Consider the following 17,554-nt stretch of genomic DNA (forward strand, 5'->3'; position numbering starts at 1 on the left):
TATGTTTGGGGAAGACCTGGGGTTTGTTGACAGCGTGGAGGGGGGCTGGGGAGTGCTCGAAGGCCCTGGGTAATTGTCCCCTTTGCCTAAATGCTACTTCCAACCCAGCTTGCTGTTGTATCTGTAAATTAGTAAAGAGATGTATGGAGTAGAGAGGTTATGAAGACCTTTGTAGGCTCAAGTTACAAGTTTTAACTACATCTGTTGAGCAATTGTCAGCCAGTAGAGGACTTGGCAGTGGGGAGCACTAGCTGAGGAGAGAGAAAAGATGGACATGAGTCACATAGGTTAGTTCAGTGTGGTTTTTATTAGCACCCATCTGTAAACCAGCACAACAGAATCTAACAGTTATCAAGGTGGGAAATTAATATGGTGTACACTAGTATTTTAATAGTATCATGTGTTATTTCAAATGTGAATGGATGCTGGCTGATTATAGTCATATTTGTGCACATAAACATCACATACAGCACTCACCCTCTTTTTGGTGAATATGGGTAATTTCAATGCATCTTTCTTGGCTGCAGCCATGAGTGGTGGCCAGTATAAGTGGCTCTTTTCCTTGTTGATTTTGTCATTAATTTACAGTAGGGATACTGAGACAGCCTCTGCCCAAAGCATCCAGTTTGGAAAGTGGGAGTTCAGCAAACACCGGCAGCTCTCCACAGAGGTTAGACTTTCCAGGTAAGGGGCAAGAAGGCAATCCCCTCCCCCAGCTACCTCAGTGAGAGCCTCAGCTTGTACTCCAGAACTCAGCCTAGAGTATTGATAAAGCTTTGTCAGACTGTATGATTAGGGGGCCCTGGTGGGATGTGCTGCGACCTCACTTGGAAAGCACATTCTCTATTCTCTTGACTGTGTTGTCAGTCAATTTTTTATGTGATTTAAACAACTGTAATTTTTTATATTTTTTCACCGAAAGCTTTGAAACTAGGTCAATATCAATGATGCAAATATGTTGCATTATTGATTTTGCTCGTACTTTCGCATGCCAGCTGCTGGCTGTTTATTTACAGAAGAGCAATACTCATTATCCAAGCTTGGAAGTGAGAATGCAATAACACCAATTACTAGTAAAGTATTATCAGTGCATTTTAACAAACCAAGTGTACCAATAAATACTTTGATATCATTATTTGCGCAAAGTGCAAAGAGTCATAGTTATAGTATTTTAGATCCAAGTGAACCTGATGTCTACCTTTCATGCTGAATAGAAATTTGAATACATGGTCACTGTCACTGTTGCCAACCTCCATGACCCACTGCTGGCCAAATATTTGTCAGCTAAAGCCCCCCAAGTCTTCAGAGTCTGTGAACTAGGCTGCAGATGGTACACCAGCCATAAGTGGTTGCTGGCAAACCATCTGCAGGCTTATGGTATAACAAACATTTGGTTTTGGCCACCATCGTTATAGTGGTACAATCATGCACCATCTTCTGCACCTGTCACATACCTGGGGCAAGCCACAATTTTTTTTTTGATTGCTTTGTCTTCTTGAAGCTCTGGGGAGCCTCCTGCCTATTCCTTTTCTCTTCCTAGGGCATCACGTGTCATGCACCTGAGCCAAACGGGACTTAATTAATCAACAAAAAGGTGTACTGTTCTGTTCCAGTCCAGTCAGTTTTCTATCAGTTTCTAGGGCTAGGATCACACATAAAAAGTGTGCAGTCCCAATCCCATCAGGTAAAACTAATAGATGATAGAACTGATGCAAAACTGACAGAACAGGACAGGATAGGATTGGAACAGAAATGTACAGATTTATGTGTGAACCCAGCCTTACTGTGCTGACTGCACATATATATTAACTCTATATGGGCTTTTAAGCTGCAAGTATATTCCAATATATAGTGTACCTATACTCATCCTCCTTACTTACCTTTGTTGTAAACCCTGCATACTTACCTAATACATTTTCCTATATGGCTTCTTCCCCTGGATCCCTATTGTCTCTGAGACCGGATGCTGCATAAAGCGGCCAAGCTGCAGTGATGTGATATCCCCACCCCTTTTACTCTATTTGACTATGCACCATGTTATATCCCCACACCACCGTGACACTGCTCCTTCTGCCTCACCCATCTGCGGGATGAAGTGTAGCGAGAGGAGGGGATCACACTGGCCCCTGAAGGCAGAGGAGAACTCTTTAATGCTGGATACACACGGTGCGTTCCCGCACTTGATGCGCCGCTCCATTTCCGGCCGCTCAATTATTTCCGAGCATTTCCGAGCGCATTTCGATGATTGTTAGGTCGATTTACATGTAAAGTATGCCAAATCAACCTAATGATCCATCGACACGCGAATCGGACATGTCGAAAGTAATCGAGTCGACGGGAATCTACGGGAATCGAGCGGCGCATCGAGTGCGGGAATGCACCGTGTGTATCCAGCATAAAACTTCCCTGGAGATATGTGAATGGAGGAAGACGAAAGAAGTGTGCTTAGGTGCAGCCTTGCTGATCACTAGTGGGAATAGTGGAGTAAGTACTCTTTTTAGCCTCCTGTGCAGCCTAATTAATTCCATATTTACAAGCATAAAGTGGTACATTTAGAAATACTAAAATAATTAGATCACCAGTATAGGTAATAAGAGAGAAACCTCAGTATAGGTAGAGAGGGTGCCCCCCCCCCCCCAGTATAGGTAGCCAGAGAGTGTGTGTGTGTATGTGTGTGTGTGTCCTGTATGGGTAGCCATAGAGTGCCTCCCCTTCCCCCAGTATAGGTATCCAGAGGGTGCCCCCCCCAGTATGGGTAGCCAGAGGGTGCCCCCCCCCAGTATGGGTAACCAGAGAGTGCCCCCCTCCATTATCCTGTAGGTAGCTAGAGAGTTTCCCCCTGTATAGGTAGCCAGAGGGTGCCCCCCCCCCCCCAGTATGGGTAACCAGGGAGTGCCCCCCTCCATTATACTGTAGGTAGCTAGAGAGTTTCCCCCTGTATAGGTAGCCAGAGAGTGTGTGTGTGTGTGTCCAGTATGGGTAGCCATAGAGTGCCTCCCCTTCCCCCAGTATAGGTATCCAGAGGGTGCCCCCCCAGTATGGGTAGCCAGAGGGTGCACCCCCCCAGTATGGGTAACCAGAGAGTGCCCCCCTCCATTATACTGTAGGTAGCTAGAGAGTTTCCCCCTGTATAGGTAGCCAGAGGGTGCCCCCCCCCAGTATGGGTAGCCAGAGGGTGCCCCCCCTTCCCCCAGTATAGGTATCCAGAGGGTGCCCCCCCAGTATGGGTAGCCAGAGGGTGCACCCCCCCCCAGTATGGGTAACCAGAGAGTGCCCCCCTCCATTATACTGTAGGTAGCTAGAGAGTTTCCCCCTGTATAGGTAGCCAGAGAGGTGCCCCAAGTATAGTTAGGCAGAGAATGCCCCCACCATAATAGGTTGCCTGACAGAGCTCCTCCGGTATAGGTATTCAGAAAGTGCCTCCCCCACTCCCCAGTATAGGTAGCCAGAGAGACCCCTCCCCCCTTTCAGTATAGGCAGCCAGGCAGGGTGCCCCCATCCCCTATGCAGAGTGCGCAGTAGAGCAGTATACAACTCAGGATCCGGCAAGCACATGCGACCTGTCTTCATCACCTCCTCCTAGGCGCTCTGTCTCCATCTGTCGGTAGATCCTGGAGAGGTGAGTTGCATACCGCTCCACTGCGCTATCTGCATTTGCCCCACCTGGCAGTTTCTCCAAGTTTGGCTTGGGGTTACCGTATTTGAAAGTGAACTTTAACCCTGTTCCACACTTGGGAATACTGCTAGTGGAGTTAATAGTTGGCCTGTATCCAATTATTTACAGAACACTTAGCTGTTTTCTTGTTTCATTGTACATTGAATACCAAGACCGAAGTATAGACAGCAGATGAAACTAGGAAAGCAATCTGAACATGACTATGCCATAAGAATATTTTCAGGAACAGCTCTGCAATCAGTGTTCTCCCCAGAAATTTTTTCCAGCTGGGTGGCATGAAAAAGTAGCCGGGTGGCATTAAAATGTAGCCGGGTGGGGTGAGATGAGAGAATGCAGGGCTGGCCCTTCTCTGCACAAGTCTGCTTACAGCAGAGGAGGAGGTGAGCCGATGACAGCCGGGTGCTCACCAAAACTAGCCGGGTGGAGCACCCATCTAAAAGAGCCTGGGGAGAACTCGATTGTGAGCTGGTTTGTTTGTCCAATCACTCTTAGATCAAACTCTGATTGGTTTGTGTTCAATTCCTTCCACACACAGCACATTGATTTTCAATAGATTCTAGCAGGAAGTCCATTGAAAATCATTTTAATGGTATTGCCCATTGATCGACTACTCCTTGTACTCCGACCCACAATTTTATGGCCTACCTATCGATACTTTAAATTGATTTTGGACAAAATCGATTAAAATTTGGTTGATTGAAAATTTGGGAGAGCTCGATTCCCAGCTGATTCAATCAGTCTAATCAATGCATGTATGGGGACCTTAAGTTTATTGTCAATGTGAAGCTGAGGCTACAGGAATAAAGTGCAGGTAAGACTCACTTTGGCAAGACTGCATCTAATAAAAAGATACTTGCTGACCTGCATAATCTCTATCTCTATATAGGAGAAAAATCAACAGTGTAACCTATTTCCATTCTTCATAAAGCGTTTTGTAAAGAAATCTTTAACTTAGTGAACCCTTATTGAAAGCAGTATGGAGGCCACATCTGAGATTCAATAAGTATTAAAAGGAACTCAAGGTCCCACTCATACGAGAATACTGGGAACAGGTTAATGATTTACTTCAAAAGATATTTGAAAGACCCATCTCCCTTGACCATAGGACACATTTATTAAGGATCTCAGGTGATATAACGCCATCTAGAAAATTAGTACTTTTGTGGGACATGCTCTCTTACTTTGCCAGGAAAACTATTATCCTACACTGGATACAGCCAGATGCTCCATCTGTGGCAAAATGGGTTAAAATAATCAATGCTACTCTACCCCTCTATAAACTCACGTATCTACAGAGGAATTGCCCTCTGAAATTCGACAGTATTTGGATTCCGTGGATAGAACACCTTAAAGAGAATTTGTACTCTAATATTCTTACACTAAAAGGCATACCATTCTATTCCTTATTTTCTCCTGTGCCCCTCTGTGCTGTTTCTGCCACTCTCTGCTGAAATCCTGGCTTGTAATTAAAAGTTTTAGGCAGTGTTTACAAACAAACTAACCAGCTTGTGATAGGCTCACATAAACAGAGTGTGTGAGTCATACAGAGTGTGCAGGGGGCCTGCAGAGGGTTTGTATCGCTTCTATCCAATCACAAGCAGCCCTGCACATTCCACACATTCAAGCCTTAGCCCGACAGACACGACAGAGGAAATGAGATAAGATTTATTACAGATACAGTGCAATTAGGAAAGGCTGCAGTAAGCCAGAGCACATTAGAACAGGCATAGGAACTTATAGGATAGAAGAACTAAGGCTGAAAAATTTGTTACAGAGTCTCTTTAAGAAGCATGGTATTGACGATAACACATATATAAACACTCCTTAATGTATTCCGCAAATGGGGGGGGGGGGGGGGACTGCGAAAGAAAAAAAAAGAGGAAGGGATGGATGGGTGGAACTGTTGGGTGGGGGAAGGGGTGTGTTTTGATGTTTTGTATTGTGTTAAGTAAAAATGCCAATAAAACTTATTTGGAAAAAAAAAGGAACCCAAGGTGAGATACATATGGAGGCTGCCATGGATATTTCCTTTTAAACAATGCCAGTTTCCTGGCAGTCCTGCTATTCATTCTGGCTTCAGTAGTGTCTGAATCGCACACCTGAAGCAAGCATGCAGCTAATCTTGTCAGATTTATGTCAGAAATGTCTGATCTGCATGCTTTTTCAGGGTCAGTGGCTAAAAGTATTAGAGGCAGAGAATCAGCAGGACAGCCTTGAAATGTGCATTGTTTAAAAGGAGAAATATAAGTCAGTCTCCATTTGGCTCTCATCTCAGGTTCTCTTTAAAGACAGGAGATCAGCCTGATATTCTATTAGCATTTTTTTAAAGTAATTAAGATGGTAGTCCTTATATTCCTCCAGTTGAGGTTTCCTTTAATAGAAGATTGTATTTGCTGCAGAGAATGGGAGCAGTAGACATGGTTGGGGAAAACAGGCTGAGAGGAATGAATCAGTATTACACTACGCTACATGCTCACATCAGTTTGTATTTTTTACCTCATAGCTTTTGTGAATGCCCAGGAGAGCTATATGGAAGCGTTGCAGTCTCTGGGCTCCAACCAGCTGACGTCCAGCAACCATGAACTGACCACTGGATTCCTGAACTTGTCTGTTCTCTCTAGGGAGCTGTGCGCACTCTTCAACAACATGGTGAGCGCAAGCTTTCTGCAGCACACTGACACAAGCCCTCCTCCACTTTCTCTCTCATTAGTTCTCACTCCATCAATCTCTTTCTGAAAAGTTTCCTCTTGTTCCCCACCCCCATTTCTCCAAGAGTGTATGTGATGCTGGAGCACTGACAGAATATTTTCCTCTTCATATGGCTCCAATTAAACAGAAACACCCAGACAACTTGTGGGAGTGTGTGTATGGATGTTTAGGGGGTGAGAGAGGAAGAAAGAAAGGAGTTTTACACAGAAAGAAAGTGTTAGTAATGCAGCAGAGATGTCTGACTACATCTGCTGGGAAGGGAGCAGCATTTCTTGCTCTTATTCACTAAGACTAATCAGAAAGTGGATGTCTTTCTTATTAACTTTCAGTTTATAATATGAAAAATGGCTCTTGGTGTCTGATCCTGTCCACACCTAGAGTCATTCATAACCTGATCGTGTTGTAGGTTTAGTTAAAAGGAACCCAGGGTGTGAGATCTATGTAAGCTGCCATATTAATTTCCTTTTAAACAATAGCAGTTGCCTGGCAGTACTGCTGATCTTTCTGGTCAGTAGAGTCTTAAGCTAAGTACCCACGGGGGTACAATTGTAGCTGTCGCCGCACACGGGAGCGTGTGCGCGACAGTTCGGCGGCAGTTCGGCGACAGCTCGTCGCCAAATCCCTCTGCATCCACACGGCAGCAGAGGGATTAGCGATGCGGTGGAAGCTGTCGCCGAGTTTCCTCCCCCCCGCCGGAAGCTCCGTGTGGTGTGTGTGGGTAGCTGTCGCTAGCCCGCATACACATGCGGGGCTAGCGACAGTTCCGGCGAGGTTGCGGCGACGACTGTAGCCGGCGATTGAACATGTCAATCGCCTGGCGACAGCTCCAACGGGCGACGGTTCGGGGCGCGCGCATCATACACACGGGGGAACTGTCGCCGCAACACGCGCGTGCCACGCGGTTGCGGCGACGGCCGTCCCCCGTGAGTATGGGCCTTAAATCACACACCTAAATCAACAAGCATTCAACTAATGTTGTCAGATTTGTCACAGACATCTGGTATGCGTGCTTGTTCAGGGTCTATGGCTTAAAGTATTATACACAGAAAATCAGCAGGGCACTTGACTTGAACATATATCCACACACTGGCCAAAAGGCTGAAATATATATAACCAAGGCTTTATCTAATTCCAAATCATCAGGACTCAACAGTTTTACCACTGAACACCATAAGTCAATATTAATAGACTCATACTTAGCAAAACTTCCTGAAGATATCGTGGCTGGCAGGCATTTAGAAGCACATATAAGTCTTAAATCAAATGTCAAATAAAGCCTGATCTTGGTGCTAAATTATGAATACAGCGCATTAACCCTGATTTTTTCTTCCAGATAAGCCCCCATCTTATTACTTCTCATTCCCACTGAAATCATATTAATTCCCTCATGCCAGGGGACTGATAATGCTACACTAGCTACCAACAATATAATTCAAATTGCAAATAGAATTATTGGAGAACCGATCGTGATGATTTTGGATATAGGAAAGGCTTTGGATACAGTGTTATGGGAATACATGGCAAGGGTATTAAACAAATACTGTATTTTTTGGACTACTGTATAAGACTCACTTTTTCTCCCCTAAAAGTGGGGGGAAAAAGTCACTGCGTCTTATAGTCCAATTGTAGGGAGTTCCTGACTTGTGAACGTCTGCCAATACGAACCTTAAACCCACCGCATTGTCAGGGACTCCCTGTACTGTGCCCATGCAGAGGAGGACACGAGGACACAAAGGGGCATAAAAGACGACACAAGGAGGACAGAGGAGGACACAAAGGGACACAGGAGGACACAAGGGGGACAGAGGAGGACACAGGGAGACACGAGGTACAAAGGGGGCATAATCCACAAGAAGCCCCTTCACCATGGATGCACCAGGTATATAGTAGTATATATTTTGTCCCCTGGTGTTTGTCCTCTAAACCTAGGTGCGTCTTATGGCCAGGAGCGTCTTATAGTCCGAAAAATACGGTAATTGCTTTTCAGGCCTGTTCATACATAAATTAACTGATTTGTATGCAAACCCTAGGGTCAAAGTGAAAAACTCATCTTAGCTTTCCCCACAAATAGCAATGAATAGAGGCGCTTGGCAAGGTTAATTGCTTTCTTTATAACATACTCCCTTAACCAGTTCGGCCTATCTGCATGAGTAAGTTCGTCCAGATAGGCTCTGCTGCCGCCGCCGCGTGGAGCTCAGGATCGGGCGCGCTCCCGCGCGTGCTCCTGCCGCCCGCCGCTAGTGCCCCGATCAGTGAATGGGAATATAATTCCCATTCACCAATCTCACTTCCCCGCAGAACAACCGACGCTGTCTATTGAGAGCGCGTGGTATTTCTGCCCCCCAGGAAACTTCTCCTTGTACTTTTAGTTCCTGGATGCGAGATCGTTCGCATCCATGACTTTTTTGACTGTGGCCATCTTGTGGCCAAATAGTAAACTGCACCCACATACATTTTTCAATAAAACATTTTCTTATTTTACTTTTAAAATTGGCTGTTTTCGTCCCACACCAAAAATTACTCACATACATTTTCTATTTAGGAAAAAAAAATACAATAAAAAAACAAAACAAAAACAACATAAATAGTTACCCAAGGGTCTGAACTTTTTAAATATGCATGTCAAGAGAATATGTTGTTATATAATTTTAAATTATAAGCTTGTAAGTAGTGATGGACGCAAATTGAAAAAATGCACTTTTATTTCTAAATAAAATATCGGCGCCATAAATTGTGATAGGGACATCATTTAAACGGTGTAATAACCGGGACAGGTGGCCAAATAAAATACATGAGTTTTAATTACGGTAGCATATATTAATTTCAAACTATAATGGCCAAAAACTGAGAAATAATGAATTGTTTTCATTTCTTTCTTAATCTTCCTGTTAAAATGGATTTAGAAAAAAATAATTCTTAGCAAAATGTATTACCCAAAGAAAGCCTAATTAGTGGTGGAAAAAACAAGATATAGATCAGCGGTGGCGAACCTATGGCACGCGTGCCGGGCCCAGCACGCGTAGCCTAATCTGCTGGCACGCCACCGCTGCTTATGAACTGGCCGCAGCGTCTACTACACGCCGCCGCGCCAGTTCATAGCCCGCAGCCCCGCAGTCTCCCAGGAGGCAGACCAGGGCTACGGCAAGATGGCTGCCGTCCTGAAGCCCTGTACTGGAGACTATTTGTGTCTCCAGTACAGGGCTTCGGCGGCAGCCATCTTCCCATAGCCCTGCACTCTGCCTGTCAGCGGCAGCGCGGGAGACTCAGCTGCAGAAGATCTGGGGAAGATGCACGCCAGAGCCCAGCCGAGAGGGAAGACTTCTGTCAGGTGAGTACATTACTTTTTTTGCAGGTGAAATGCGGCCCACTGTGTTGTTTTCTGCTAAAATGTTTCCCACATTGTGTTTATTTACTATGAAATGCTGCCCACTGTGTATGTTTTCTGGTGAATTGTGGCCCACTGCGTATGTTTTCTGGTGAATTGTGGCCCACTGCGTTTATTTTCTGGTGAATTGTGGCCCACTGCGTTTATTTACAGTGAAATGCTGCCCACTGCGTATGTTTTCTGGTGAATTGTGGCCCACTGCGTATGTTTTCTGGTGAAATGTGGCTCACTGCGTATGTTTTCTGGTGAATTGTGGCCCACTGTGTTTATTTTCTGGTGAATTGTGGCCCACTGCGTTTATTTACAGTGAAATACTGCCCACTGCGTTTGTTTTCTGGTGAAATGTGGCCCACTGCGTATGTTTTCTGGTGAAATGCTGCCCGCTGCGTTTGTTTTCTGGTGAAATGTGGCCCACTGCGTTTGTTTTCTGGTGAAATGCGGCCCGCTGCGTTTGTTTTCTGGTGAAATGCTGCCCGCTGCGTTTGTTTTCTGGTGAAATGCTGCCCGCTGCGTTTGTCTTCTGGTGAAATGCTGCCCGCTGCGTTTGTTTTCTGGTGAAATGCTGCCCGCTGCGTTTGTTTTCTGGTTAAATGCTGCCCGCTGCGTTTGTTTTCTGGTGAAATGCTGCCCGCTGCGTTTGTTTTCTAGTGAAATGTGGCCCACTGCGTTTATTTACAGTGAAATGCTGCCCACTGCGTATGTTTTCTGGTGAATTGTGGCCCACTGCGTATGTTTTCTGGTGAAATGTGACCCACTGCGTATGTTTTCTGGTGAATTGTGGCCCACTGTGTTTATTTTCTGGTGAATTGTGGCCCACTGCGTTTATTTACAGTGAAATGCTGCCCTCTGCGTTTGTTTCCTGGTGAAATGTGGCCCATTGCGTATGTTTTCTGGTGAAATGCTGCCCGCTGCGTTTGTTTTCTGGTGAAATGTGGCCCACTGCGTTTGTTTTCTGGTGAAATGCGGCCCGCTGCATTTGTGTTCTGGTGAAATGCTGCCCGCTGCGTTTGTTTTCTGGTGAAATGCTGCCCGCTGCGTTTGTTTTCTAGTGAAATGCTGCCCGCTGCGTTTGTTTTCTGGTGAAATGCTGCCCGCTGCGTTTGTTTTCTGGTGAAATGCTGCCCGCTGCGTTTGTTTTCTGGTGAAATGCTGCCCGCTGCGTTTGTTTTCTGGTGAAATGCTGCCCGCTGCGTTTGTTTTCTAGTGAAATGTGGCCCACTGCGTTTGTTTTCTGGTGAAATGTGGCCCACTGCGTTTATTTTCTCTTGAAATGTGGCCCGCTGCGTTTATTTTCTGGTGAAATGCGGCCCGCTGCGTATGTTTTCTGGTGAAATGCTGCCCGCTGCGTTTGTTTTCTGGTGAAATGCTGCCCGCTGCGTTTGTTTTCTGGTGAAATGCTGCCCGCTGCGTTTGTTTTCTGGTGAAATGCTGCCCGCTGCGTTTGTTTTCTGGTGAAATGCTGCCCGCTGCGTTTGTTTTCTAGTGAAATGTGGCCCACTGCGTTTATTTTCTGGTGAATTGTGGCCCACTGCGTTTATTTACAGTGAAATGCTGCCCACTGCGTATGTTTTCTGGTGAATTGTGGCCCACTGCGTATGTTTTCTGGTGAAATGTGGCCCACTGCGTATATTTTCTGGTGAATTGTGGCCCACTGTGTTTATTTTCTGGTGAATTGTGGCCCACTGCGTTTATTTACAGTGAAATGCTGCCCACTGCGTTTGTTTTCTGGTGAAATGTGGCCCACTGCGTATGTTTTCTGGTGAAATGCTGCCCGCTGCGTTTGTTTTCTGGTGAAATGTGGCCCACTGCGTTTGTTTTCTGGTGAAATGCGGCCCGCTGCGTTTGTTTTCTGGTGAAATGCTGCCCGCTGCGTTTGTTTTCTGGTGAAATGCGGCCCGCTGCGTTTGTTTTCTGGTGAAATGCTGCCCGCTGCGTTTGTTTTCTGGTGAAATGCTGCCCGCTGCGTTTGTTTTCTGGTTAAATGCTGCCCGCTGCGTTTGTTTTCTGGTGAAATGCTGCCCGCTGCGTTTGTTTTCTGGTGAAATGCTGCCCGCTGCGTTTGTTTTCTAGTGAAATGTGGCCCACTGCGTTTATTTACAGTGAAATGCTGCCCACTGCGTATGTTTTCTGGTGAATTGTGGCCCACTGCGTATGTTTTCTGGTGAAATGTGGCCCACTGCGTATGTTTTATGGTGAATTGTGGCCCACTGTGTTTATTTTCTGGTGAATTGTGGCCCACTGCGTTTATTTACAGTGAAATGCTGCCCACTGCGTTTGTTTTCTGGTGAAATGTGGCTCACTGCGTATGTTTTCTGGTGAAATGCTGCCCGCTGCGTTTGTTTTCTGGTGAAATGTGGCCCACTGCGTTTGTTTTCTGGTGAAATGCGGCCCGCTGCGTTTGTTTTCTGGTGAAATGCTGCCCGCTGCGTTTTTTTTTCTGGTGAAATGCTGCCCGCTGCGTTTGTTTTCTGGTGAAATGCTGCCCGCTGCGTTTGTTTTCTGGTGAAATGCTGCCCGCTGCGTTTGTTTTCTGGTGAAATGCTGCCCGCTGCGTTTGTTTTCTGGTTAAATGCTGCCCGCTGCGTTTGTTTTCTGGTGAAATGCTGCCCGCTGCGTTTGTTTTCTGGTGAAATGCTGCCCGCTGCGTTTGTTTTCTAGTGAAATGTGGCCCACTGCGTTTATTTACAGTGGAATGCTGCCCACTGCGTATGTTTTCTGGTGAATTGTGGCCCACTGCGTATGTTTTCTGGTGAAATGTGGCCCACTGCGTATGTTTTCTGGTGAATTGTGGCCCACTGTGTTTATTTTCTGGTGAATTGTGGCCCACTGCGTTTATTTACAGTGAAATGCTGCCCACTGCGTTTGTTTCCTGGTGAAATGTGGCCCATTGCGTATGTTTTCTGGTGAAATGCTGCCCGCTGCGTTTGTTTTCTGGTGAAATGTGGCCCACTGCGTTTGTTTTCTGGTGAAATGCGGCCCGCTGCGTTTGTTTTCTGGTGAAATGCTGCCCGCTGCGTTTGTTTTCTGGTGAAATGCTGCCCGCTGCGTTTGTTTTCTGGTGAAATGCTGCCCGCTGCGTTTGTTTTCTGGTGAAATGCTGCCCGCTGCGTTTGTTTTCTGGTGAAATGCTGCCCGCTGCGTTTGTTTTCTGGTGAAATGCTGCCCACTGCGTTTGTTTTCTGATGAAATGCTGCCCGCTGCGTTTGTTTTCTGGTTAAATGCTGCCCGCTGCGTTTGTTTTCTGGTGAAATGCTGCCCGCTGCGTTTGTTTTCTGGTGAAATGCTGCCCGCTGCGTTTGTTTTCTAGTGAAATGTGGCCCACTGCGTTTGTTTTCTGGTGAAATGTGGCCCACTGCGTTTATTTTCTCTTGAAATGTGGCCCACTGCGTCTATTTTCTGGTGAAATGCGGCCCGCTGCGTATGTTTTCTGGTGAAATGCTGCCCGCTGCGTTTGTTTTCTGGTGAAATGCTGCCCGCTGCGTTTGTTTTCTGGTGAAATGCTGCCCGCTGCGTTTGTTTTCTGGTGAAATGCTGCCCGCTGCGTTTGTTTTTCGGGTGAAATGCTGCCCGCTGTGTTTGTTTTCTAGTGAAATGTGGCCCACTGCGTTTGTTTTCTGGTGAAATGTGGCCCACTGCGTTTATTTTCTCTTGAAATGTGGCCCACTGCGTCTATTTTCTGGTGAAATGTGGCCCACTGCGTTTGTTTTCTGGTGAAATGTGGCCCACATTGCATGATTTTCTGCTGAAATGTTGCACACATTGCATTTATTTTCTGGTGTCTGGGGTAACTGTTGCTGCATTTATTATTAAGGGCTCATTCACACTACAGAACGTATGCACGAATGCGATTTCATGCATGCGCTGCCAACGCACAGTGATCACACGGAATGCACATTGTGGTGCGCTAAAGCATGGACGTCGGCAGCTGTACCCATCGGGGAAACATATGCGTTGTGCGTTAAAATGTTCCCAGATGCGATACAATGTAACGCATGGGAACGCACACCTGTAGTGTGAATGGTGACATGGAAGTCTATTGACTTTGATGTTACCATATGAATCTTGACGCGTTGCGTCAAAACTGACAGCTCAGCACATAGTGTGAATGAGCCCTTAATGGTCATAGTTGGCTATATTTGCTGCTTTGGGGTTACGGCGGGTATACTAATAAATAGCATCACACAGTTTCTGCACACCTATGATGCGAATCCTCATTTCACCACATCATGGCGGAAACACTGCTTTTTTATGCCTCGCTGTTACATCATTACGTTAGCTCCGCCCATACAATATCATGGCCATGCCCATTTTTCGGCGTGGCGCAACCCTCCCCCCATTGGCACTCGGAGATAGATAAGTTGATGTTAGGTCGCAGTTTGGGCACTCGGCCTCTGAAAGGTTAACCATCACTGATATAGATCAATTCATTGTGATAAGTAGCCAGAAAGTTATTGGCGAATGAATGGGAGGTGAACGTTGCTCGGATGCATGAGATTTTCAGCACTGCGGTGCTGAACCGGTTATTAAAGCGGCACTGCAGTGACATATAGTAGAGTGGAGTAAATTCAGGATCCCCACTTTTATGGTAATATAACGTTTGACCCACTTCTGGTTTACTGTAAGTTAACATAATAGATTTTTAATCAGTTTATGATAAAAAAAATATATATCTTCCTAAAAGTACCCTAAACAACAAGGCAGTGAGGCTGACTCCACCGAGCTCCTTGAATAATACAGATCACTGGGGTAAATTTAACTCACGGTGCACCCAAAGAGATGAATAGCACAGATCTAGTCTTAATCTGACAGGGAGAAGACAAGGATCGTTACCAATCCCACACAAGTTATGTACTCTTATAGTCTGAACTTTGCCTAAATGTATGGGATCAGTTCAAGAATAAAAATTCCCTAATATCGCAGAAATCTACATCACACCCCACCTTGGCCACTGAGGTAAATATAGTATCTCACCACTGGTGACAGTCACAAGGTTTCCAAATGACACCAGTCCTTTGCCCTCTTTAAAGCGGAATATAACCCTGCATTTCAACTTTGCTCTAAAATATTATTTACAGCATATTATATGCAAAAATCAATTTTTTTTTACTAGACCAGCATTGGAAGGGTTAAACACAGAGGTTTAAAGTTCCGTGGAGAGATATGCAGAAGTTCAGATAGATACATTCTATTTAGTTGAATGTATCTATTGATAAGTGTTCCACACTCTTTGGCTGTCCTCCAAGCTCCTTCTCAGTGAGAGAGAGTGAGTCACATTCAACACTTAGATACATTTATGTAAACAAAATGTATCTATTTCAGCTTCGGATGCGTCTGCAGAAATCTCCAGGAACTTTAAAGCCCTGTGTAACCCTTCCAATGCTGGTCTAGTAAAAAAAAATGCTGGTTGCATATAATATACTGTAAATAATGTTTTAGAGCAAAGTTGAAATGCAGGGTTATATTCCGCTTTAAATATATCTTAAACATTCCTAGTAATGAATATTTGTAGCTAAAACATTCCATGGTAAATAAAAAATGTATTATCTATCTCTGAAACCAACATTAATTATTGAGAAAGATACTGTAGGAATCAGGGGAAAATCATGCATCCGCTAAATTTATCAGCCCATACTAGAGGGATATAGTGTTAAAAACCCAATGGAACTTCCATGGGAAAGAGACATAGGCCCCCTACACCAGAAAAAATATAGAACAGGACATCTTTCAGGCCAACTCAACTTAATGAGATAAAGTTTTGTAAGGTAGTATTATTTGCCTCAGAGGTTGTTGCACAAAATGTACCCACAATTGATAAGAAATGTTTAGAGGTTGCTCAGACAGAGCAACAAAACAATTCTGGAAAGAGATAAAATTGATCAATTTTATCTTATTAGCGGCCAAATGGTTTCTAGCCATCTCTCGAAAATCACCCATTCTCATACTGAAAAGGACCATTGGGAAAATAGATCCGATATGCAGTAATGAAAGCATAGTAGCAAGAATGGAGGGTAATGAACCTCGGATCAATCTTATATTGAATTCCTGGAAACAAGGCTTCTCTTTGTCATAAAAATAAACACAATATCTACAGTTTCTCCAAAGTAATACTGAGACCAAGAGCATATTTAACCTTGTTTCGTAGATGAATGGGAAATTGTTTAATGTTATCACAATGAGAATACATACAGTATGTATGCTTTAGACATACTTATTCCTCATCTATGCTGAAATGGATATTAGACAGACATGCAAGATTTAACCAGTATGATTATTTGAATATTATGCTCAACCCAGATACTTATTGCCAGACCTATACAATGTAAAAAAAAGTTTTCATAGTATGTTGTGTGGCATTGTTGTAAAAATTATTAAAGGTTTGATTAAAAAACTCAAAACAATACTATTACTAACAAAAATAACTTTTACAGCATGCATAACATTCATGTTCTCCCTAGTATGTACATCTCCTTATGCTCCTCATAATAAGTGCATGTACCATGCCCCCCTACAACATATTTATAAATTATGTCTTTTCCACACATAACATTATAGATCAATGCTATTATAGTACCTTAGCACTGTAATCCGCTCCAGGACTGGATTTGCCATAAGGCACTGTAGGCACGTGCCTACAGGTGCCTGATGATAGTAAGGTGGCTTACTCTGTTCCTCGAAGTGCCTCCCTTCTCCTTTTTGCAAAGTCCTGAGTGGAGTGTAAATAAGAGGTTACTCAACCAGCTTTCAGCATTCCACTGACGAGATTTCCCTTCAGTGGCAACTTAATACTGAGGGTACATCTGACTACCTAATGCTAAAGGGCACCTGTAGCTACCTATGACTGGCAAAGGAAGTAAGGGAGAAGTGACAGCTGGCCCAGCCAGCACACTTGCGTTGCGGTATGGCAGTGGTTTGTAGGTTTATGGAGGGCGAAGTGTAGGGTGCCAGGACATCTGTGCCTACAGCCTCCTGTGAGGCTATAAGTCCAGGCCTGGTGCTCTCTATTATGGTGACTATAGGGACCTCACTTTATTGTAAGTTGAACAGCCCCAATTATAGTACCATCATAGTGCACCTCAGTAAAAGTGCACCCTATCATAATGCTCTCTTATTGGCTTCAATTCACTAAGCTTTATCAAACACTTTATCAAACGTTTGATCATTTACCACATGGGTAAAATCTTGAACTCACTAAGGTGTTATATATTTGTTGAATGTTTTATCGATAAAACATTCAATAAATATATAACACCTTAGTGAGTTCAAAATTAGATTTTACCTATGAGGTAAATTATCAAACGTTTGACAAAGTTTTTGATAAAGCTTAGTGAATTGAGGCCATAATGTGTCCCAGTTAAAGGGTTATAGTGCATGCAGATGTAGTCCCCTTATAATGCCCCTTTTCAGCGCCTCTATTTATAGTGCCCCCAGTTATAGTGTCAACAAAGGGACTTTAAACGTATCCATATCAAAGTACAGAGAAAATCTGGTTGGTGCCCCCTCCCAGATGCCATATTAAAAAACGAATATTCTAATTTCAAAGGTAATGATATGGATAGGGGGAATAGATTGGATGGCTGACAGACCTCTATTATGTGAGCAAAGTAACATCTGCTTTTGGCACAGAAATATTGTTTTGCAAATCCAGTTTTATTAATGCAAAAATGGTTATGTGCAATGTAAAAACTTTGTGCATTGCAAATGATGATATACTAGCCAGCAGGGCATGGTACACTGTGTGGGGCAGAAGTGCAGGCACCACCTGTCTGGACGGCACTGATTGGAAG

General features: G+C 44.5%; 1 protein-coding gene across 1 annotated transcript in view; it reads left to right on the forward strand.

The window, feature by feature from the left end:
• The window catches only part of LOC137546608 (arf-GAP with SH3 domain, ANK repeat and PH domain-containing protein 3-like), a 110,558-nt gene that overhangs the window by 21,864 nt on the left and 71,140 nt on the right, over nt 1-17,554 (forward strand). Inside the window, exon 3 of the mRNA XM_068269269.1 lies at nt 6,180-6,325. Within this exon, the coding sequence (XP_068125370.1) occupies nt 6,180-6,325 (146 nt within the window). The remainder of the gene's footprint in view (nt 1-6,179; nt 6,326-17,554) is intronic.

Source organism: Hyperolius riggenbachi, chromosome 2, assembly GCF_040937935.1.
Source record: "Hyperolius riggenbachi isolate aHypRig1 chromosome 2, aHypRig1.pri, whole genome shotgun sequence".
Taxonomy (NCBI): domain Eukaryota; kingdom Metazoa; phylum Chordata; class Amphibia; order Anura; family Hyperoliidae; genus Hyperolius; species Hyperolius riggenbachi.